We start from the raw sequence: 25,385 nt of genomic DNA on the forward strand, positions 1-25,385 counted from the left end.
AGTTGTTAGGCTGGTGGTGTTGTTGACCAGATGAGAGTTCCTCATGTCAGGCAGCAGGTTGTAGTGGGCGAGGAAGTCAGCTCCGATGATTGGTTCAGCGATGTCCACGACAGTAAAGTACCACGTGAAAGTGCGTCGCAACCCGAGGTTGAGTTCCAAGCGCATCATGCCATATGTTGTAATCTGGGAGTTATTAGCAGCTGTGAGGCAAATGGTCATAGGTGGTCGCTCCTGATGTAGCATGGTTCGAGGAAAGATTGACAAATTGGAACCAGTGTCTACTAAGTACTTCCAGGTGGAATGTCGGTCACTCACAAACAGGCACCCGGATGTCAGACAGCTACCAGAGGAGATGCTCACTTCTGATTGCCACTGCCATTTGAGTAGGGGCAGGGCATCATACACTTATGTGCTTGCTTGCAGAACCTGCAGTGGTACCAACAGACTGTTTGTTCTGTCCCTGTCATAGACAGGGCAGTCGATCATCGGCTGCATGAGTGACGACGGAATTGATGATGGCTCCTGTTGTCCGTGTCGTGGCAGTGTTAACAGCTCGCTGATTTGCTGTGATAACAAGTCCACTTTGTTGGACAGAACATCATAATCTGTGCATGAGACAGTTGTCGCAGAGCAGGAGCACACCACAGTGGTGAAGCTAACTATTGATGGCATATTGCCTCTTGGATCTTATTTGCTAATTCAGTGACACCATGATTGCCTTCACTGTTGGTGGTAACCAGCTGCTCCAGATCGTGTGCAGTAAGCTGTCCGGGACTGTACGTGCATCTATCTTACTCCCCAGATGATGTAGGTACTGTGATGGTTTTTTGTCGCCTATGTCCCCCATGAACCGTGGACTTTGCTGTTGGTGGGGAGGCTTGCGTGCTTCAACGATACAAATAGCTGTACCGTAGGTGCAACCACAATGGAGGGGTATCTGTTGAGAGGCCAGACAAACAAGTGGTTCCTGAAGAGGGGCAGCAGCCTTTTCAGTAGTTGCAGGGGCAACAGTCTGGATGATTGACTGATCTGGCCTTGTAACACTAACAAAAATGGCCTTGCTGTTCTGGTACTGCGAACGGCTGAAAACAAGGAGAAACTACAGCCGTAATTTTTCCCGAGGGCATGCAGCTTTACTGTATGATTAAATGATGATGGCGTGCATCCTCTTGGGTAAAATATTCTGGAGGTAAAATAGTTCCACATTCGGATCTCTGGGCGGGGACTATTCAAGAGGACGTCGTTATCAGGAGAAAGAATACTGGCTTTCTACGGATCAGAGAATGGAATGTCAGATCTCTCTATCAGGCAGGTAGGTTAGAAAATTTAAAAAGGGAAATGGATAGGTTAAAGTTAGATACAGTGGGAATTAGTGAAGTTTGGTGGCAGGAGGAACAAGACTTTTGGTCAGGTGAATACAGGGTTATAAATACAAAATCAAATAGGGGTAATGCAGGAGTAGGTTTAATAATGAATAAAAAAATTGGAGTGCAGGTAAGCTACTACAAACAGCATAGTGAACGCATTATTGTGGCCAAGATAAACACCAAGCCCATGTCTACTACAGTAGTACAAGTTTATATGCCAACTAGCTCTGCAGATGACAAAGAAATTGATGAAATGTATGAGGAGATAAAAGAAATTATTCAGGTAGTGAAGGGAGACGAAAATTTAATAGTCATGGGTGACTGGAATTCGAGAGTAGTAAAAGGGAGAGAAGGAAACATAGTAGGTGAATATGGATTGGGGATAAGAAATGAAAGAGGAAGCCGCCTGGTCGAATTTTGCGCAGAGCATAACTTAATCATAGCTAACACTTGGTTTAAGAATCATGAAACAAGGTTGTATACATGGAAGAACCCTGGAGATACTAAAAGGTATCAGATAGATTATATAATGGTAAGACAGAGATTTAGGAACCAGGTTTTAAATTGTAAGACTTTTCCAGGGGCAGATGTGGACTCTGACCACAATCTATTGGTTATGACCTGTAGATTAAAACTGAAGAAACTGCAAAAAGGTGGGAATTTAAGGAGACGGGACCTGGATAAACTGAAAGAACCAGAGGTTGTACAGAGTTTCAAGGAGAGCATAAGGGAACAATTGACAGGAATGGGGGAAAGAAATACAGTAGAAGAAGAATGGGTAGCTTTGAGGGATGAAGTAGCGAAGGCAGCAGAGGATCAAGTCGGTAAAAAGACGAGGGCTAGTAGAAATCCTTGGGTAACAGAAGAAATATTCAATTTAATTGATGAAAGGAGAAAATATAAAAATGCAGTAAATGAAGCAGGCAAAAAGGAATACAAACATCTCAAAAATGGGATCAACAGGAAGTGCAAAATGGCTAAGCAGGGATGGCTAGAGGACAAATGTAAGGATGTAGAGGCCTATCTCACTAGGGGTAAGATAGATACTGCCTACAGGAAAATTAAAGAGACCTTTGGAGATAAGAGAACGACTTGTATGAATATCAAGAGCTCAGATGGGAACCCAGTTCTAAGCAAAGAAGGGAAAGCAGAAAGGTGGAAGGAGTATATAGAGGGTTTATACAAGGGTGATGTACTTGAGGACAATATTATGGAAATGGGAGAGGATGTAGATGAAGATGAAATGGGAGATATGATACTGCGTGAAGAGTTTGACAGAGCACTGAAAGACCTGACTCGAAACAAGGCCCCCAGTGTAGACAACATTCCCTTAGAACTACTGACGGCCTTGGGAGAGCCAGTCCTGACAAAACTCTACCATCTAATGAGCAAGATGTATGAGACAGGCGAAATACCCTCAGACTTCAAGAGGAATATAATAATACCAATACCAAAGAAAGCAGGTGTTTACAGATGTGAAAATTACCAAACTACCATTTTAATAAGTCACAGCTGCAAAATACTAACGTGAATTCTTTACAGACGAATGGAAAAACTAATAGAAGCCGACCTCGGGGAAGATCAGTTTGGATTCCGTAGAAATGTTGGAACACGTGAGGCAATACTGACCCTACGACTTATCTTAGAAGAAAGATTAAGGAAAGGCAAACCTACGTTTCTAGCATTTGTAGAGTTAGAGAAAGCTTTTGACAATGTTGATTGGAATACTCTCTTTCAAATTCTGAAGGTGGCAGGGGTAAAATACAGGGAGCAAAAGGCTATTTACAATTTGCACAGAAAGCAGATGGCAGTTATAAGAGTCAAGGGGTATGAAAGGGAAGCAGTGGTTGGGAAGGGAGTGAGACAGGGTTGTAGCCTCTCCCCGATGTTATTCAATCTGTATATTGAGCAAGGAGTAAAGGAAACAAAAGAAAAGTTCAGAGTAGGTATTAAAATCCATGGAGAAGAAATAAAAACTTTGAGGTTCGCTGATGACATTGGAATTCTGTCAGAGACAGCAAAGGACTTGGAAGAGCAGCTGAACGGAATGGACAGTGTCTTGAAAGGAGGGTATAAGATGAACATCAACAAAAGCAAAATGAGGATAATGGAATGTAGTCGAATTAAGTAGGGTGATGCTGAGGGAATTAGATTAGGAAATGAGACACTTAAAGTAGTAAAGGACTTTTGCTATTTGGGAAGCAAAATAACTGATGATGGTCGAATTAGAGAGGATATAAAATGTAGAATGGCAATGGCAAGGAAAGCGTTTCTGAAGAAGAGAAATTTGTTAACATCGAGTATAGATTCAAGTGTCAGGAAGTCGTTTCTGAAAGTATTTGTACGGAGTGTAGCCATGTATGGAAGTGAAACATGGATGATAAGTAGTTTGAACAAGAAGAGAATAGAAGCTTTCGAAATGTGGTGCTACAGAAGAATGCTGAAGATTAGATGGGTAGATCACATTACTAATGAGGAGGTATTGAATAGAATTGGGGAGAAGAGGAGCTTGTGGCACAACTTGACTAGAAGGAATCAGATGGTAGGACATGTTCTGAGACATCGAGGGATCACCAATTTAGTATTGGAGGGCAGCGTGGAGGGTAAAAATCATAGAGGGAGACCAAGATATGAATACACTAAGGAGATTCAGACGGATGTAGGCTGCAGTAGGTACTGGGAGATGAAGAAGCTTGCACAGGATAGAGTAGCATGGAGAGCTGCATCAAACCAATCTCAGGACTGAAGACCACAACAACAATGTCCTCTTGGGTAAGCACCTGCCAGATTCGTTCTTCTTGCGAAGCGGACACTCGCTGAATTAGTTCTGCTTTCAATCGGTCGTAGCTGTTCATTCCCAGTGGGCTAATTATGATGTCTTGAACCTCAGCAGTGTACTGTTGATCTAGTTGGCTGACCACTAGCGTGAATTTTATGGCATCGACCGTGATACCTGCATAGAAAAAATTTGCTCCAACTTGCGCAAACCACAGGGATGGATTGCGCGGCCAGTAGGGTGGTAGTGGCACAGCTAGATGTACCCCACAAGTATTTGTTAGCTCTGTTGGATTTGCCGCCATCTCAATTTCTTGCAAGGACTTCTCGTAAATTCAGTGTGCATGCAGGAAATCATGTCAGGGTCACCATCTTGTTGGTACCGGTTTGAATTATCGTGATTGACAGTTTAACATCTGTGTGTGTTTGTAGGCTGAATAAGGAAAGTAGGCTTGACTCAGCTTGATGTAACAATTTATTAACGAAGCCCTACTGGTAGAACAGACCATAATACACTGCAATCAATAACTCGTGTGAACGTGTGAGAAATGTTGAGTACGGTAAATTATTCCGTATCTAACACTTGGATTCATGCTTCTTGTCAAGGAGTAGGACGTGGAACAGAAATCAGCAATCGAAGAGTAAATGACAACAAATGTCACTTGCGTGTAGCGTCTCTTGCGTGTAGCGGGAAAGTTTCGTGGTACTGTACTTGCATAAACCCACACATGTCATGACGCTGGATGATGACAGAAGATACCACAGTCAATATAATTCATTCTCATCCTCTCCTTCAATGATGAAATATTTTAGTGATCCAATACTTACAGACATCATGCTGCAAATGATATTGTAATATTTCCTGTATTAGTGATGGAGGAATGTAATACATATATTTATATTTAAACTTACATTTCTCCATGACTAATACAGTAAATATTACAATATCATTTTTCAACATGATACCAATAAGTATTTGAAGCAATTATGATGCTGCAATATATGACATAATACACACTGCTTTGGAAACTAAGCACAGAAGGCCAAATTCATCACATTGCTGAAGGAGAGACTACAAGTTTACAAAAAAATCTATAATATATATTGAACTTATGAGGAAAATTACCTGTAATGACAACATTCGTCAAATTCATACATTAACTGAAATAATGCAAGGGAACATTGTCCTTATTCTGAAAGAACAGATCAGATGATTAGTTTACAAATAAAAAGCTTTAGTCAAGTTACATTATGTGAAAAACAAGAACATTTTACTAACACCAAGGACTGTTTAGGGACCCCAAGACAGTTTATCAAAGATTGTGAATGCAGCAGAAAAATCAGTTTGGATGGGAACCCTATACAAAATGTTCAAATACATCACTGTGCTGCTATGCGTATGCATTCGTACATTACAATACTTCACTAATAATATCCTGAAAAGTATCCATAGTAACAGCAATCATCATTGTCTGAACAAACATCACTATGTTGTTTGTAGCATTCCATTGATGAACATTTGTATTTTATGTGTCCCTAGTTCCTGCGTACATGAGTGTGATTTGGGTCTTATCTCTAATGACTGGGCCTTTGGGCAGATTAAAAATGCAAGGATGTCTTCCCATCAATATCTCAGCAGAGCAGTGTTGTACAACTGAATAAAAAATAATGATGCTTATAACAGAAACCTATTGTAAATACATTATGTGAAGCATTGCCTCTTAGCTTGAATGGTTTATGCAGTATGATTCTTGGACTGACAAGCAGATGACGACTTCTGAAAATAATGATGTGGTACACTTGCCAGGAACCTTGAATTACACATGGGCATTAGTAATGAAGGGAGATGAGACTTGTTAGAACCTAAAACAGGGTGTATATGCAGACGAGGAAAAAAAATCACGGATTTTTCCTGGATTTCCCGGTTAAAAATACATTTTCTCTCAGATGAAAACACATTTTTCTGTGTTAAGTGACAGTGTACTTTTCCTTGGAACTGTAAAACTTATCAGCCTTTGAGTGGTTATGGTTTTATACACCAGTGTAGAATTTTCCCGCATTTTGGAAAAGGGAACTCAGGGTAAAAAACGTTTTGGAAAAATGTTTGATGTGCGGCAACATGTTCACTGCATATTTTCGTATTACGAAAGTATAAATTCGAATTCCACAAAACACCACATGTTACTCTCCAAGGCATTGAAATCGAGATTGCAATGTGCTTTTGTAACCCAATCTTAGCTCATGTCACGTGATCTCACCATCCGATGACAGTGGATATTTAGAGCATAGGACACGTGATGTAATCGGCCAATAGCAGCATCACTGTTAAGTAGTGCAAACACACAAATAGAAAAAGTTAACAGTTTAAATTAATAAACACAGTGTTGCTACAAGAAAAGAAAAGCTTTCACATATAATATTGGTCTGGAAGGTTAATAAACTGGAAGAGAAGCAAAGCTTTCACATATAATGTTGATCTTTTTTGCGCTTGTTACATGTTAAGATACATCACACAAATGTGCCAGTAAAATGTTTAACAACGATATAACTGACTTATCTTCTGGGCTCAAAATTATTCTAAATGGTTGTCTTCAAAGAGTTGATCTTTAAATGAGAGTCAAATGCTCTGCGATTTAAGAAATTCATCATACATTCGTGCACTTAGTTCATCATCCGTAAAAGGGTATTTAATTTGAAAGTAATGCTTCTCAAACAACCATTCACAATATTTTCCCACGACCAGTTAGAAATAGGTTCGTTTCAGCAATTGCCAGAGAGCGCCAGATAACAGGCGCCACTGCGCTTGCGATGACGCAGCCCTTATGTTCATATGTGTAAAACATTAAAAGGTCTTACATTATGTCATAAAAGAAACAAGACATTAGAGGATACTTTAAGAGTATCAGAATTTCATGAACCATACTAAAACACATTGTTTGGCTTGAAGTGCACATTCGTATGTCCAGAATGGGATATAAATTTTCTTGGAGTTGTTGTTGTTGTGGTCTTCAGTCCTGAGACTGGTTTGATGCAGCTCTCCATGCTACTCTATCCTGTGCAAGCTTTTTCATCTCCCAGTACCTACTGCAACCTACATCCTTCTGAATCTGCTTAGTGTATTCATCTCTTGGTCTCCCTCTACGATTTTTACCCTCCACGCTGCCCTCCAATACTAAATTGGTGATCCCTTGATGCCTCAGAACATGTCCTACCAACCGATCCCTTCTTCTGGTCAAGTTGTGCCACAAACTTCTCTTCTCCCCAATCCTATTCAATACTTCCTCATTAATTATGTGATCTACCCATCTAATCTTCAGCATTCTTCTGTAGCACCACATTTCGAAAGCTTCTATTCTCTTCTTGTCCAAACTATTTATCGTCCATGTTTCACTTCCATACATGGCTACACTCCATACAAATACTTTCAGAAATGGCTTCCTGACACTTAAATCAATACTGGATGTTAACAAATTTCTCTTCTTCAGAAACGCTTTCCTTCCCATTGCCAGCCTACATTTTATATCCTCTCTACTTCGACCATCATCAGTTTTTTTGCTCCCCAAATAGCAGAACTCCTTTACTACTTTAAGTGCCTCATTTCCTAATCTAATTCCCTCAGCATCACCCGACTTAATTAGACTACATTCCATTATCCTTGTTTTGCTTTTGTTGATGTTCATCTTACATCCTCCTTTCAAGACACTGTCCATTCCATTCAACTGCTCTTCCAAGTCCTTTGCTGTCTCTGACAGAATTACAATGTCATCGGCGAACCTCAAAGTTTTTATTTCTTCTCCATGAATTTTAATACCTACTCCGAATTTTTCTTTTGTTTCCTTTACTGCTTGCTCAATATACAGATTGAACAACATCGGGGAGAGGCTACAACCCTGTCTTACTCCCTTCCCAACCACTGCTTCCCTTTAACGTCCCTCGACTCTTATAACTGCCATCTGGTTTCTGTACAAATTGTAAATAGCCTTTCGCTCCCTGTATTTTACCCCTGCCACCTTTAGATTTAAAAGGAGAGTATTCCAGTCAACATTGTCAAAAGCTTTCTCTAACTCTACAAATGCTAGAAACGTAGGTTTGCCTTTCCTTAATCTTTCTTCTAAGATAAGTCGTAAGGTCAGTATTGCCTCACGTGTTCCAATGTTAATACGGAATCCAAACTGATCTTCCCCGAGGCTGGCTTCTACTAGTTTTTCCATTCGTCTGTAAAGAATTCGTGTTAGTATTTTGCAGCTGTGACTTATTAAAGTGATAGTTCGGTAATTTTCACATCTGTCAACACCTGCTTTCTTTGGGATTGGAATTATTATGTTCTTCTTGAAGTCTGAGGGTATTTCGCCTGTTTCATACATCTTGCTCACCAGATGGTAGAGTTTTGTCAGGACTGGCTCTCCCAAGGCCGTCAGTAGTTCCAATGGAATGTTGTCTACTCCGGAGGCCTTGTTTTGAGTCAGGTCTTTCAGTGCTCTGTCAAACTCTTCACGCAGTATCATATCTCCCATTTCATCTTCATCTACATCCTCTTCCTTTTCCATAATATTGTCCTCAAGTACATCACCCTTGTATAGACCCTCTATATACTCCTTCCACCTTTCTGCTTTCCCTTCTTTGCTTAGAACTGGGTTTCCATCTGAGCTCTTGATATTCATTCAAGTCGTTCTCTTATCTCCAAAGGTCTCTTTAATTTTCCTGTAGGCAGTATCTATCTTACCCCTAGTGAGATAGGCCTCTACATCCTTACATTTGTCCTCTAGCCATCCCTGCTTAGCCATTTTGCACTTCCTGTTGATCCCATTTTTGAGATGTTTGTATTCCTTTTTGCCTGCTTCATTTACTGCATTTTTATATTTTCTCCTTTCATCAATTAAATTGAATATTTCTTCTGTTACCCAAGGATTTCTACTAGCCCTCGTCTTTTTACCGACTTGATCCTCTGCTGCCTTCGCTACTTCATCCCTCAAAGCTACCCATTCTTCTTCTACTGTATTTCTTTCCCCCATTCCTGTCAATTGTTCCCTTATGCTCTCCTTGAAACTCTGTACAACCTCTGGTTCTTTCAGTTTATCCAGGTCCCGTCTCCTTAAATTCCCACCTTTTTGCAGTTTCTTCAGTTTTAATCTACAGGTCATAACCAATAGATTGTGGTCAGAGTCCACATCTGCCCCTGGAAAAGTCTTACAATTTAAAACCTGGTTCCTAAATCTCTGTCTTACCATTATATAATCTATCTGATACCTTTTAGTATCTCCAGGGTTCTTCCATGTATACAACCTTGTTTCATGATTCTTAAACCAAGTGTTAGCTATGATTAAGTTATGCTCTGCGCAAAATTCGACCAGGCGGCTTCCTCTTTCATTTCTTATCCCCAATCCATATTCACCTACTATGTTTCCTTCTCTCCCTTTTACTACTCTCGAATTCCAGTCACCCATGACTATTAAATTTTCGTCTCCCTTCACTACCTGAATAATTTCTTTTATCTCCTCATACATTTCATCAATTTCTTTGTCATCTGCAGAGCTAGTTGGCATATAAACTTGTACTACTGTAGTAGACATGGGCTTGGTGTTTATCTTGGCCACAATAATGCGTTCACTATGCTGTTTGTAGTAGCTTACCTGCACTCCAATTTTTTTATTCATTATTAAACCTACTCCTTCATTACCCCTATTTGATTTTGTATTTATAACCCTGTATTCACCTGACCAAAAGTCTTGTTCCTCCTGCCACCAAACTTCACTAATTCCCACTGTATCTAACTTTAACCTATCCATTTCCCTTTCTAAATTTTCTAACCTACCTGCCCGATAGAGAGATCTGACATTCCATTCTCTGATCCGTAGAAAGCCAGTATTCTTTCTCCTGATAACGACGTCCTCTTGAATAGTCCCCGCCCAGAAATCCGAATGTGGAACTATTTTACCTCCAGAATATTTTACCCAAGAGGATGCACGCCATCATCATTTAATCATACAGTAAAGCTGCATGCCCTCGGGAAAAATTACGGCTGCAGTTTCCCCTTGCTTTCAGCCGTCCGCAGTACCAGCATAGCAAGGCCGTTTTGGTTATTGTTACAAGGCCAGATCAGTCAATCATCCAGACTGTTGCCCTTGCAACTACTGAAAAGGCTGCTGCCCCTCTTCAGGAACCACACGTTGGTCTGGCCTCTCAACAGATACCCCTCCCCCCTCCATTGTGGTGCACCTACGGTACGGCTATCTGTATCGCTGAGGCACGCAAGCCTCCCCACCAACGGCAAGGTCCATGGTTCATGAGGGGGGGGGGGGGGGGGGTACCAGTACTGTATTATCTCATGTTTGTTTCTTTATTATTGAAATACCATGCATGCCGGAAGATGAAAACGTGCACCTGAAATGCAGCAAACTGTTGAAGCTAGCCAATAGTGCGGACTTAATCATTTCATTTCAAATAAATTGACTGCCTCAGCGGAAAACATTTATTAAAAGCCAATTTTCTTTAGCAAACCGACAATAATAACTTCATTGTTCTGCCAGGTGATCAATGCTTGACTGTCACAAAGGTCCAGATCAAATAAAATCTGAAACTAATAACATGTTTTAGCCTTCCATAATTATATGAATGTATTTTAATTGACTTGACAGCTTCCAGCCAAAGAAATCCGTTTTGTTTTCATTTGGCATGAGAGCAATAAACGAAGAGGAAACAGCAAAATCACTAAACATAAGCATGAGTCACATGGAGACTACCCACCTCCCGACCTACAGCTCAGACCACTCTGTGCATCAGCACTGGATCTACGATATTTCCGAACCAGGGCAATATTCAAAATTGAAACTTTGGGAACTTATTGCCCATGAGTTGTACTAACAAATAAAAAATAAATCAAAAGTTGACATTTTTGGTCAATTTCATCAATGTCCCCCCTTAATGACCTTTTGTCTGTTAAATTGCCAGATGCTAAGCTTGTTTTGTTTGCAGATGATACAAACACTGCAATATGTAGCAACTCAAAGTACAGATTTAGAAATAGCTGCTAATCAAATTTTCACTGAAATTATTAAATGGTTTAGAGTTAATTCACTGTCATTAAAATTTGAAAAAACCCGCTATATGCAGTTCAGAACCTGTAAGAGTCTTCCTTCCATCATGTGTATAACATATGAAGACATGCAGATCGAAGAGCTTGATAGTGTTAAATTTCTGGGATTACAACTTGATAATAAATTCAGTTGGGAAAGGCATACCACAGAATTGCTGAAGTGCCTAAATAAGTCTGTATTTGCAGTGAGAATGATTTCAGATGTAGGAGATATAAATATCCAAAAACTTGTGTCTTTGCTCACTTTCATTCTATCATATCATACGGGATCATATTCTAGGGTAACTCATCAAACCAAGCAAACGTTTTTAGCATGCAAAATCATCTAATAAGACTCATTTATGGTGTAAATTCAAGAACATAATGTAGAATCTTTTTCAAGGAGCTTGTAACAACAATGACGCTGTACTATTGTACATATAAGTAAATTTTTTTTCCATCTGATTTTTCGATAAATTAGTGTAATTGATGTTCTGATTTCATTTCTTTTTTGTTTCATGCCATTGTGTTAAGGAAACCGTAAACAAGTTTCAATGTGATTATTTATGTTTATGTCAAATGTCAAGCAATATTGTAACAGAACTGAAATGTAAGAAACGTTGAAACTGTTGTAAGATGTTTAAAATTGTAACTGTGCGTCTGGCCCATACGTAGGCAATGTGTTAGGATATATAGAATGCAAAACCTTGAGTGAATACCCGGCCTATCAGGGAGCGGTAAAAGGTGGATGGCAGGCGAGCGCGGGAAAATGCACGCGGGCACTGCACGACACAACGGGCTCAGCAGTTGTAGTTGGAGTTTGGCATTGGTCTGAGCAACACCTTCTGGAGTGAGGAGGCTTTCCTGGAAGACGTAGTTTCACTGAGCCTCGGATATGCTGTTCCAACGCCCATACAACATGGCAAAATTCCATAGACACTAAATGGAAAAGTATTGCGACGCTAAGAAGAATTAAAGTGCTGATACGTCAAGAGCCATAGCTGTGGTTGTTTGTGTGCTCTGTGCCTCGCCATCTCGCCGCCCGCCAACCGCCGCATCGATACAAGCAGGTTGAAACTTTTAGTACTGTATTCGTATGGACCATAGAGTGAACTGTTCAATAATAACCTAAATTGTACCAGAACTTTCCCCTCATTTAATTATCCTCACAACTAACCTAGGCAGGGTCCTTTCCAAATGTTGTGCAATACGAGTGTCCCGAAATGAAAAATTAAATTTTGTGTTAATAATAATTACTTGCAGACCTAGTTATGTTAGAATGGTGTTTAAAGAACTGTTTTGTTAATGAACCAGTAAATGAATAACGAAGGCCTAACGAAGTTGAAAGATAACTTTAATATTGATATAGTAATGAAGTTTAATTATTTTGAGACAGATATAAAGGTATTAAAATGAGAAGTAAATAAGATAAAAAGAGTAGTAATTCATATACTGGAAATCTTGAAGGCATGATAATTTCAGTAACCAATTTTTTTTATATAGCTTCATGATTTACTGTCTCGGTTAGTACATATCGTTAAAATGAAGATCACATTAGAATAAGTTGGGACCGTGTGTGTGTGTGTGTGTGTGTGTGTGTGTGTGTGTGTGTGTGTGTGTGTGTTCACTCACTCACTCACTCACTCACTCACTCACTCTCTCTATCTATCTCAGAATGCCAACAATGGTGTTTACATGTTCAACACAGTCTCAGGCATTTGTGGTTTCTGGACAATGAAACAACCTATGTGACACCACCCCATGTCACAGCATATGACAATAAACCACTGACACAGACACTTTCACATAGGGTTCCTGAGCTGAGACAACACTGTGGATCGAGCTGCAAACAGAGTGCAAGACAGTTATCATCCAATGTTGTAGTCACATTACATTTCTGACTAATTGCTTGTTACTGAATACAAACATCATCTATCCACCAGTCCCACACATGCATCACTGTCAAATGAGCATAACCTGTATAATTGAATATCATGTTACAACAAACCAATTTCCTGGAGGCTGATTATTTTATCCTGTCCAAACTTGTTACCACACCTGTATTGACATTATTCAAAAGCAGCTGGACTGAAATGCAAGATAATTTTTTCCACAGTATTATCATCATGAACCAAAAATGAAATGGATGCCTGAACGGGGGAAATAGTCATCCAACAATCAAGACTAAAACACAACTCATTCAGGAAGATACTGCTTAGTCTGTTTTATAATTGTCACAGCATTTCCATAAGATGTATGGAGTCCAGAATTTTCCTGTGAAATGTTATCAAGATATTCTAAAAATCTGCTCCCAGATATAAAGCAATGGAGGCAAGGAATTATAGTGGAAAATTTCCAATCCTTCCAATAATCAGACAACTGTTACATCTGTTTCCAATCCATATTACTATATCTTAACTGAAGGCAGCATCTCTCCACTTAGGCTGTACTTATTTAGACCATTTCTTTTGTTATCTGACTAGTTTTGGCATTTACAAACCATTGTCAAGTGTTTAGTTCAAACAACAAATGAAAGTGGTAGCATATTTAGAAGTGCTTCCATTCATGTTAATTTACAAATTATACTAGAATATGAGTTTTACAGATACAGGTCCACTTAAGTGCACCATGAAAAGGACAATTTGTAAATGAAATTGAACCACAGCACATGATATGAATACATTGCCACTTTCATGCGTAAGACACCTTGTTCAAGCTAAATACTCAACAAGGGATTAAAAACCTGGGACTAGTCATGTATCAAAGTCAAGCAAAGCAAGCAAACAACGCTACATGTGCTGGCCCAGACAGGCCACTCCAGATCAACTGCTGCCATGTCATCCTATGCTAGTGTCATCATGCAGTATGGAGGGGCATGGGTTCAGCACACAGCTCTTCTGGGCATTGTTGGCCTTCTTGAGCTTCAAGCCTCTATTTCTCACTCACATAGCTACTCTGTTGGCACCATGAGGCTCAGTGCACCCTGTTCATGTCTTACCACTGAGGAAAAATCCATGGCAGTACCGGTAATCGTACATGGACCTTCCGCACAGCAGTCAGACACACTGACCACTAAGCTACAGTGGCAGAATGTGTAACAAAGAAGAGGTCCAAATAAATACAGCCTATGTGGACAAATGATGGCTCATTTGATAATTTAATGAGTGTGGTGACCATTACAAAAGATCGTACCCCACTAGTAATACCCCCAAACAAGACACACTTACTGACTGAATTACTGTTTCATCAGCAATAACATATAATATACAACTACAGTTCCCTATTAATTGTAAGAATATTAATATAATGGCTTTTTACTAGTCATTATCTTCACATATTAACTGTTATTATTTAAGATTAATTTTCAACTCTAATTTCTTGGACAGAAATTCTTTCCTAAGAACATCTTACATCTTACAAAAACTTACTCAACTTTTTCTATATTAAACAGCTTTTGCTTTGTGTTTGTCTGCAAGCAAATGGCTGATAATGGCTACTACTGAAGCTAATGCACCTAGCACATGCAATCACTAGTAGCTAAAGATAAAAAACAGCATCAACTTCCTCCAGGCAGCAGCATTTCTTCCTCTAATGGCTAGCGTGTGTGTGTGTGTGTGTGTGTGTGTGTGTGTGTGTGAGAGAGAGAGAGAGAGAGAGAGAGAGAGAGAGAGAGAGAGAGAGAGAGAGAGAGAGAGAGATCGGGTGGGTGATTCAAATGATTAGAAAACATATTCTCTTTTCCGAACATGTAAACACAGACAAAGGTGCAGGTAAGAGTATGTAATGTACATATCACCCACCTTCATTTAGACAAACAAGGGGCCCTCCTGAATCACCTTTACATGAATCTGCACCACCATCCAAGTACCCTGCACAGAACATTGCATCTGTAATTTTTCTATCACCATAAACAAATGGTGCTCGACATGTCTCCTGTGATAATATTGGAACCCACGATGCTCTTAGTAGCCGGGAATGCCCTGAAATTCAATTTCGTAAAGAAAAAACAAGTCAAATATTGATTGTGTGCATCTAATTCTTAAACTGGTAAAATGGTAAAAGAATTTAACTATTGTATAGAAATATACCTGATTTAGGGCTTCTAACAGAGCCCCATCCAGATATTGTACAGTTAAGCCCAGAAGGATAAGCTGAATTTGGCTCTGGAAGACATACTGGTTGAACCATGTCTCCTAACAAAATTCCCCTTGATTTAAGTTTCAGCAAAGCAATATCACTGTTAAGACGTAAACCTTTATTAAATCCTTCAGGAATATAAATTTCATCAATTAGTGCTTCTTGTTCTGCCTCATCAAAAACCTGCAACATTAAGTACACAATTTCTAAACTGCCAGTCATTACTCTGTAACTGTGGAGGTGATATCACAAAACAAAACTGAAATTGAACTGAGCTACTATGTAATCTGAATAAATTAAGATAACATGCAATAGATGCTAAAATCCAAAAGAGCAATAATAAAATGCATTTCTCTAACAGAGTAGGCTCCCTGAATACTCAGGAAAAAGCTCAAACCTGTCTTGTAATTATAAGGATGAATAAATGATCATGGGTGATGGCTAGGCTCATTATTTACAGGAGCAACTTCTGAGATATTCAGAGACTGAATTGGATCAAAATTTGGACTGATCTACATACCTCTGTGTCATAGTCACCAACTCGAACAAAGTATGCTACCTTCATAAAATCTTGAAGACAATGTGCAGCTGTCAAGATGTGTAGAGGGGAGATTATTACAGCGCCACACCAGTGAACTGATTTCATACTTGTGCGGACTCGTATACTTGCCTAAGATAAGAAATCACTTCATTAATCAATAAAGAGAATAATTTAATGCATCACAATGTTTAGTATGAATAAATAGAAAATATTAATGATCTTTTATAATACAAATAACTAGATCTACATCCACTGAAAGCCTACATGACTGACAGTCGAAAAATTGAGTGTATCCTGAGATGAAAGATTTTAATGTGATGGTGGCTAGACATTATATGCACATTGTGCATTCACTGCTGTTATTAATCTTATTAAGAGTGAGATAAATGATAAAGTACCACCACAGTGACAACATCTGTACATTCAGCCACTACATATACTTAAGTTCTGGCTTGTACTGACTGTCTGTGGTTGCCAACACCAACTGATGACCACTACCTAGGTAACCTGATCAGAATGTAACAGGATTGTGCACTGTGTTTTAAGAGGTAAATGGGAGGGCTGTGTTGACCCATTCTGTACTCCCATCACGTCTAAGCTCACACATATTTTCAGACACGCACATGGTGCAACCTTCTCTCTCTTTCTCTCTCTCTCTCTCTCTCTCTCTCTCTCTCTCTCTCTCTCTCACTCACTCTCTCTTTCTCTCTCCATAACAAAGGTAAAATTCCCTAGCTTGTGAATCTGCACATCAAAAGAAATATGTAGTTACTTATGAGACATCAAAAAGTCCATATTTTTTAATTACTTGACATTCTCTTTAGCAATGTAAATCTTAGTTACTCTGTTTGCACTACTGCAATAGCACACTTACCTGCCAAGGATATGAACCTTTCGCCACAACAGAGCCAGTCAGTACTCTTGCCTCCGAAATTACGGCATCCACATAATTATTTATTTCTCTCATGCCACATTCGGTAGGTAGTATTTGTTCAGCAGTTGTTGTATATGTAATAGTAGTATTTTTTGAAGCCTATAAAATAGCAATTCAATGTGAAAATAATAAGAAACATAAAAATTAAAATTCATTATCAAATTATTTTTTTCAAGATGCTACTACAATGCAAGAAAGCACTGATATTTGACAACATACTCAAAAATCCATAAAAAAGACAGAAAAAACTACTCACACGCACGCACACACACACACACACACACACACACACACACACACACACACACATGAAAATTTGTACGTTGAACTGGAACCAGAGCAGCTGCAGAAAAATGTAAACATCAATGTTGGAGGGTTATGTATAATAGTGGGACGAGGCTTAAAGCACACAATATGCTATTGATGCTCCCACTAATTTGTGCCCTGTGATACATGAGAAACGTTAAAATATACAATGCAAAGCAGTAAATGGTTTCAGAAAGAGATTTTCACTCTGCAGTGGAGTGTGCGCTGATATGAAACTTCCTGGCAGATTAAAACTGTGTGTTGGAGCAAGATTCGAACTCGGAACCTTTGCCTTTCATGGGCAAGTGCTCTACCAACTGGGCTACCCAAGCACAACTTACGCCCCTTCCTCACAGCTTCACTTCTGCCAGTACCTCGTCTCCTATCTTCCAAATTTCACAGAAGGTCTCCTGCGAACCATGCAAAACTAGCACTCCTGGAAGAGAGAGGTACTGACAGAAGTGAAGCTGTGAGGACGGGGCATGAGTCATGCTTGGATAGCTCAGATGGTAGAGCACTTGCTGCGAGAGGCAAAGGTCCCGAGTTCGAGTCTCGGTCTGGCACACAGTTTTAATCTGCCAAGAAGTTTCAGTAAATGGTTTGTCTCTAATGCGCATGTAGAGACTTTTTATGTAATACATCAATGATCTGTTCAATACATAGGTAAAGCTGATGATTTTTCTAATTCTTTGTATTTATCGGTGTTGCCCATTTCTTGGCATCACAGTGTTTTGCTTAAAATTTCTGTGCTATCATTATACATATGCTACCAATGAAGAGTTGCCTCATTGAGTCTTCATTTGGCCAATGGATTAAATCATTAAGTCTACATGATTACCCAATAGATACAGGATAGTTCAGTTTTATTACAATAAGATAAATAAAAGTCTGCGGTAGAGGAAATATTTATAAAATTTACATGCATAATAAAAAAAAAAAAAAATTAACTGTAAGCTATAATATACAGAGTCATCTGAATTTCAACATGCCTTAAATATTATACATAAGTGATATACAGGCAAATAAAACTTATGAATGTAAAACCTCAAAACTTTAGTTTCTGGAAATTCTGCAACATAGAATAGGCAATGATGTAATAAATGTTTGTCTGGCTTTAATTTCTATTGTTGAAGTTTAGTTGGAAGATGTTTTTCTAAATCCTTGTATTTATCACTGCTGCCCATTTCTTGGCTTTAGAGAGTTATGTTGAAGATTTTTGTGGTAGTGGCATATGTGCTGTAGTGTGGACACAGTAAGAAGGTAGACATTAGCAAGTGACTTAAGACTACATGAGGAATGTGGAGCAGTGTGAAGGAACAAGCCCCATCTCCCTCTCAGAGGGCTGGTAGTCCACAACCTATTAAATGTTTTCACGAAAGGAAAACTAATACATGGTCATAGGGTTCACCACTCCCTTCTAAAATTTTGCGTGTCGCTGCCAAAGCCCACTATAGACCAAGATTAGTCTCTTCACTCATTTACAAATAAGACATGAAAACAATAAGCAACAAACAGCTCTGAGCAAAGTTGAGTACACAAAGCATTTGGTAACGGCTACTCTGAAACTGCTTGTTGAGGTTAGCAGAGTCATAATGAGGTATTTCAGGTTCAACCTCTACTGGTATATTACGCAATCAGTACAAAACATTCTCACCTAAAACTGATGCAATGTACCATAATGTCTGTATTATATTTCAGATTGCATGTTTTGATTCCTCTTCAGTATCATTGTGTGCCCTTATTTCATTGTGTGTCAAGATTTGCAAGTAATTTTTGTTTCTTATCTAATAGGAATTGTGTTTATTGTGTAGGGTTTTAAATGTTGGCCTATGCAGCAGTGCAAATTATCTATATACATAGCTATACTGGGGGGGGGGGGGGGGGGGGGTTTAAAGTTGGAGAAACATTTTAAACTATTTGAAAAGTATCCTATTGTACTCGTGTATATTTTGTAATGAAAGTATTTTAACTGTTTGTTTCTGTAACTGAAAATGCCATTTGGAACAGAGCTTCCATTTGTCTGTAAATAAAAACCTCGCAGGGTGAGAAATTTAGTTATATACTTCTTGAAACATCAGCTCTTTGCTATTTTTCAACATAGTCACCATTTAAATTTAAGCATTTGTTACAGAGTTTCACTAATTCACAACACCCATCTTCATAAAATTCTGCCACCTGAATGCATAGACAATCTTTCACGGCATTTTGAAGTCTGTTTTCATCGAAGTGCTGTAATGCAAGTCATTTCTTCATGTGAATGAAGAGATGAAAATCACTTGGTGCCAAGTCTGCGATGTATGGGAGATGATTAAAAACATCATATTTGAATTGCTTCAAAATTTCTAGAGTTTTCTGGGCACAGGGACAATGAGCATTGTCATGCAAAATACAACACCAGATGTAAGCATATCACTAAGTCTGTTTTGAATGGCTCACTAAAGTTTTTGCAGAGTTCCACAGTAGACATCTAAAGTGACAGTCATGCCACATTCCATAAATTCACCTAACAAAACTTCCTCACCATCCCAAAAAACTGTAGCCATAACCTTCCTCAATGACAAAGTTTATTGAGATTTCTTCGGCTTGCATGGAGAATTGTTATGGCCACCAAACCAAGAATTATTCTTAACAAAATCTTCTGTCAGTTCTTGGTAGAACAACATTATAATAAATGAAAAGAAGCATTTTGATTTTGTTCTACAATATTACTTTTATTGTGTTAACTGGTTTTTGGCTTACAAGGCCATCTTCAGACGTTTACTGAGTATTGTCACCAAAGAAGTTACAATGTTTGCAAAATAACATTGGAAGAGAAGTAACATGTCCAGACTGAGCAGAAACATACAGTAAGTAACATCTTTGACAGTGTGGAGATAATATAATGAAAAAGTAAAAAATTGAACAGTAAATAAATAAAAATGGAGTAAATAAATAAAAATGGAGTAGACAGGAAAAACTTTAACACAGAATAGGAACAGCATGCCTACATAACAGTGTCTATTAATAAACAAAACTAATAAAATAAAATAAAGTTAGTACTTGACAAGGCCGCATCAGGAGGTATAAAACATGGAGAGTGATACACAAGCCAATTAAAAGAAGAAACAATTATCAGTGTAACTACAGAATGGATAAGGAACTTAAGCAATATCAATAAGATAAACAGAAATAAATAAATACAGGAAAGTGGAGGGGTCTGAGGGAACATACAATAAATGCAATCTTTGAGAGTGTGTTGGTACTGCATTTTAACATTAACATTATATTCAAAACTACGGATATGTAACAGTTTGCATTAAATAAATGAATGGAGTAAAATATAAACAATATTTGATGAAACAACTTACTGTATGATCCCACAAACTCCTCCATTTTCCTGCGTTTATTTATTTCTGTTTATCTTATTGATATTGCTTAAGCTCTCTATGTATTCTGTAGTTACACTGATAATTGTTTCTTCTTTTAATTGGTTTGTGTTCCACTTTAAAAAGTTTTTCCTGTTTATTCCTTTTTTATTTATTTACTGTTCATTTTTTTTTTTTTTACTTTTTCATTGCATTACCACCACACTGTCAAAGATGTTACTTACTGTATGTTTCTGCTCAGTCTAGACATGTTACTCCTCTTCCAATGTTGTTTGCAAACATTGTAACTTCTTTGATGACAATACTCAGTAAATGTCTGAAGATCACAATGTAAGCCAAAAACCAGTTAACACAATAAAAGCAATATTGTAAAACAAAAGCAAACTGGTACTTTTCCTTTATCATCAATTATTGTTGAATTTTGACATTTATATATGCCACTGAGGTTTTGCCATCAATCACATTTCTTTTCAAACAACCTTCTCCCTCTGTGTCATAGCGTGAAAGGAAGTCTAAGGCAGAGCCTATTTGTTTGGTTTTGTGGAACTCTATGAGAAATTTTAGTACTCATTGAGCATAGAGCATTCAGTAGCCTAAGTTATCAGTGACAACCTCATACACAACCGTACAAGAAATTTGTGGAAACTGTTCAGAAAGTTCAGAGACGGTGAATCTTTGATTTACATGAGGTCTTTCACCAATTTTCTTGACAAGATCAGTACTGACAGCAGTAGGCCTGTCTCTTCTCTCTACATCATGAATGTTTATTCTACCACTTTTAGAAAAGTCAACCCATTGTTGAACAACAATTCATCCATAATGTTAGGACCACGTACAGCACATAATTGATGATGAATGTCTGCTACTGAAATGTTTTGTGCAGAAAAAATCTTACTACTGCCTTTGCATTCCACAGGATTTTTTATCACAGTACTCATATTTTGAGGTTATAACAACTGAATGCATGAAAGAATGAGGTTCATACTTTCACATCCGTATGCTTAATGTATCAGAGAACATGCAGATGTAACAATGGTGGTGCTCTGTGAACAAATACTAGTGCCACACTAGAAGATGGTTACTTTCCAAACCACCCTCATATTTCCCCACGTCACAACAGATCTAAGTAGAGCATAACACACTAGCTTTAAAGTGACTTAATAGGTTGTATCTCATACTAACCTCAGTAATAAACAAAGTTTGATAAGGTCCTTTGATAACGTGTGTATGCATTTTCCAGCTTAGTGTGTTCCTGGTATGCAGTCCAAAAAAACCGAAGTACTTCTGTATTTAATGCAGTGAGATTATGTTTTGTGTAGAAACTCATTTATATAGATTTTTGAGCTATTATATGTAAACCATCTGCCCATAATAAGTTTGTAGGTGAGAAGTATTTGCTTGCACTATTTCTTGTAATGCACCTTCACCACTAGTTGTCAGTATACTTGTGTTGCCCGCAGAGAGCACTTCAGAAATGTACTCTGGGCGGTCATTTGTTAACAATATAAGGAGAAAATAATTAAGAGCCCTGGTGAACATCTTAGATTGTACTCAGTGTGTTTGATGAGCACTTCATAGCTTTTGTAGAGCTCCAGACTTCAACAAACTGTCTTGTAACACTTAGCTAGGTCCTGAGCCAGCAGTTTCAGCTTCACATCACTCAATTAAAGTTGAGAATTTGTGAAGAAATTAAATGGGTCTAGTCAAACATTTGTGAGAGTTGCAGTAGTCTTCCTACTCATTCACACTAACTTACATTTTTCCACACTTAGCGCGAGCTACCGCTCACCACATCAATTGGGAATTTTGTCTAAGTCATCTTGTATCTTCCTACAGTCACTTAACTTCATCATCTTACCATACACCACAGCATCATCTGCAAACAATTGCAGATTGTTGCCCACACTGTTCACCAAATCATTTATGTATAAGGAGAACAATAGTGGTCCTGCCGCACTTCCCTGGGACATTCCTGACGAAACCCTTGTTTTTGATAAACAATCGCCATTGAGGACAACATACTGGGTTCTATTATTTAAGAAGTCTTTGAGCCACTCATATTTCTGTGAACGTATTACATATGCTTGTACTTCATGTACTGGAATGCAGTGGCAGGTGAAGGAAGAGATGAAAATACAGTAGGAAAATTTGGATTAGGTATAAGAAATGAGGGAGCTGAACGACTAATTAGATTCTGTAAAGAAAATTCATTAGCAGTGGGTAATACATTATTTGAACACCACAAAAGGAGATGTTACACATGGACACCAAATTTGAAAAGGGAAAGGTATCAATTGACTACATCCTGATACAAAAAAGGTTTAGCAACTGTTTGAAGAATGCCAAAGCTTATCCAGCAGCAGATATAAATTCAGACCACAACCTAGTATAAATTCAGACCACAACCTAGTAGTGGGAGAATTACAAGTGAAGTTGAAAAAAGTCTGGAGAGGTGGAGCAAAGGAAAGACTAAACATAGAAGGACCCAAAAAGGTAGGAAAGACATCAGGTTTTGAGAATAGATTTATGGATAAATGGGAAAGAGATAGTGTTGATGAAAGTGTTGATGACAAATGGATAAAAATGAGGGAAGGGCTCATGGACTCTGCCAAAGAAGCACTTGGAATTGGAGTATCCCAAAGTACTAGGAAAGAATGGATAACAGAAAACATGTTGAAAAAGATGGAAGAGCAGAGAAAGGGGAAAAATGTAGAAACTGAAGAAGGCAAAAAGAGGTACACAAAACTGAATAATGAATTAAGAAGAGAAACTGAAGAAGCAAGGAAAAAATGAATGAAACAGAAATGTAACAAAATAGAGAAAATGGAGAAAGAGGGAAAGTATGAAATGATGTATAGACTGGCTAGTGAGATAGTTTTTGAACGTAAAAGAAAGAGGAATAACATGGAAATATAAAGAGCGAATGATACTCTAGCAGAAGAACCACAGGAGGTTTTGAACAGATGGCAAGAACATACTGAATGTATGTATAAGGGGGATGAAATACAAAGCGAAATTAAGGTTGAAGAGGAGCAATATGTGTCGGAAGATGGAAAGGGATTCACCATCTTGGAAGCAGAAGTAGAAAAGGTGCTGAAGGAGATGAAAAATAGGAAGGCATGTGGAATTGATGAGTTTCCAGCAGAACTGTTGAAGACTCTGGGAATTAGTGAAGTTCAGTGGCATGAGGAACAAGACTTCTGGTCAGGTGAATACAGGGTTATAAATACAAAATCAAATAGGGGTAACGCAGGAGTAGGTTTAATAATGAATAAAAAAATAGGATGTGGGTAAGCTACTACAAACAGCACAGCGAACGCATTATTGTGGCCAAGATAGATACGAAGCCCATGCCTACCACCATAGTACAAGTTTATATGCCGACTAGCTCCGCAGATGACGAAGAGATTGATTAAATGTATGATGAGATAAAAGAAATTATTTAGATAGTGAAGGGAGATGAAAATTTAACAGTCATGTGTGACTGGAATTCGATAGTAGGAAAAGGAAGAGAAGGAAACGTAGTAGGTGAATATGGAATGCAGGTAAGGAATGAAAGAGGAAGCTGCCTGGAAGAATTTTGCACAGAGCATAACTTAATCATGGTTCAACAATCATAAAAGAATGTTGAAATCAATCAATGGAAAATCCAGGATGGAATGTAACAATACCAGAGAAGGAAAGTTGCTACTCACCATGTAGCGGAGATGCTGAGTCGCGATAGGCACAATAAAAAGATTCACACAATTAAAGCTTTCAGCCATTAAGGCCTTTGACAGCAGTAGACACACATACACACTCACTCACACACACACACACACACACACACACACACACACACACACTCAAATAAACGCAACTTGCACACATGTCCGCAGTCTCAGAGAGCTGACACCACACTGCGAACAGCAGCACCAGTGCATGCTGAGAGTGGTGACTGGGTGGGGATAAGGAGGAGGCTGGAGCAGGGAAGGGGAGGGATAGTATGGCAGGTGTGGCAGACAGTGAAGTGTTTCAGTTTAGACAGAAGGCAGGAAAGAAGGTGTGGAGGGGGGAGGGGTAAGTAGCGGAAAGGAGAGAAATAAAAGATAAAAGACTGGGTGTGGCAGTGAAATGACAGCTGTGTAGTGCTGGAATGGGAACAGGGAGGGGGCTGGATGGGTGAGGACAGTGACTAACGAAGGTTGAGGCCAGGAGGGTTACGGGAACATAGGAGGTACTGTAGGGAAAGTTCCCACCTGCGCAATTCAGAAAAACTGGTGTTGGTGTGAAGGATCCGTATGGCACAGGCTGTGAAGCAGTCATAAAGATGAGGGATATCATGTTTGGCAGCGTATTCAGCAACAGCAACACTTGTGTCTTGGCCACAGTTTGTTGGTGGCCATTCATGCGGACAGACAGCCTGTTGGTTGTCATGCTTACATAGAATGCAGCACAGAGGTTGCAGCTTAACTTGTAAATCACTTGACTGGTTTCACAAGTATCCCTGCCTTTGATGGGATAGGTGATGTTAGTGACCGGACTGGAGTAGGTGGTGGTAGGAGGATGTGAGGGACAGGTCTTGTATCTAGGTCTATTGCAGGGGTATGAACCTTGAGGTAAGGGATTGCGAGCAGGGGTTGTGTAAGGATGAACGAGTATATTGTGTAGGTTTGGTGGACGGCGGGATACCACTGTTGGAGGGGTGGGAAGGATAGTGGGCAGGACATTTCTCATTTCAGGGCACAACAAGGGGTAATCGAAACCCTGGCGGAGAATGTAATACAGTTGCTCCAGTCCCGGATGGTACTGAGTTACGAGGGGAATGCTCCACTGTGGGACTTTGGGAGGCGGTGGAGACTGGAAAGACAAGGCACGGGAGATTTGTTTTTGTACAAGGATGGGAGGA

At 39.0% G+C, this 25,385-nt stretch overlaps 1 protein-coding gene across 3 annotated transcripts in view; it reads right to left on the minus strand.

The window, feature by feature from the left end:
• The window catches only part of LOC124615258 (serine protease svh-1-like), a 451,576-nt gene that overhangs the window by 42,425 nt on the left and 383,766 nt on the right, over positions 1-25,385 (minus strand). For all 3 annotated transcript variants that reach the window (XM_047143026.1, XM_047143011.1, XM_047143016.1), the window contains 4 exons: positions 16,767-16,925; positions 15,872-16,021; positions 15,303-15,534; positions 15,015-15,194 (listed from right to left, as the gene is read on the minus strand). In XM_047143026.1, the coding sequence (XP_046998982.1) occupies positions 15,015-15,194; positions 15,303-15,534; positions 15,872-16,021; positions 16,767-16,925 (721 nt within the window). The remainder of the gene's footprint in view (positions 1-15,014; positions 15,195-15,302; positions 15,535-15,871; positions 16,022-16,766; positions 16,926-25,385) is intronic.

This window comes from Schistocerca americana, chromosome 1 (genome assembly GCF_021461395.2).
Source record: "Schistocerca americana isolate TAMUIC-IGC-003095 chromosome 1, iqSchAmer2.1, whole genome shotgun sequence".
NCBI lineage: Eukaryota > Metazoa > Arthropoda > Insecta > Orthoptera > Acrididae > Schistocerca > Schistocerca americana.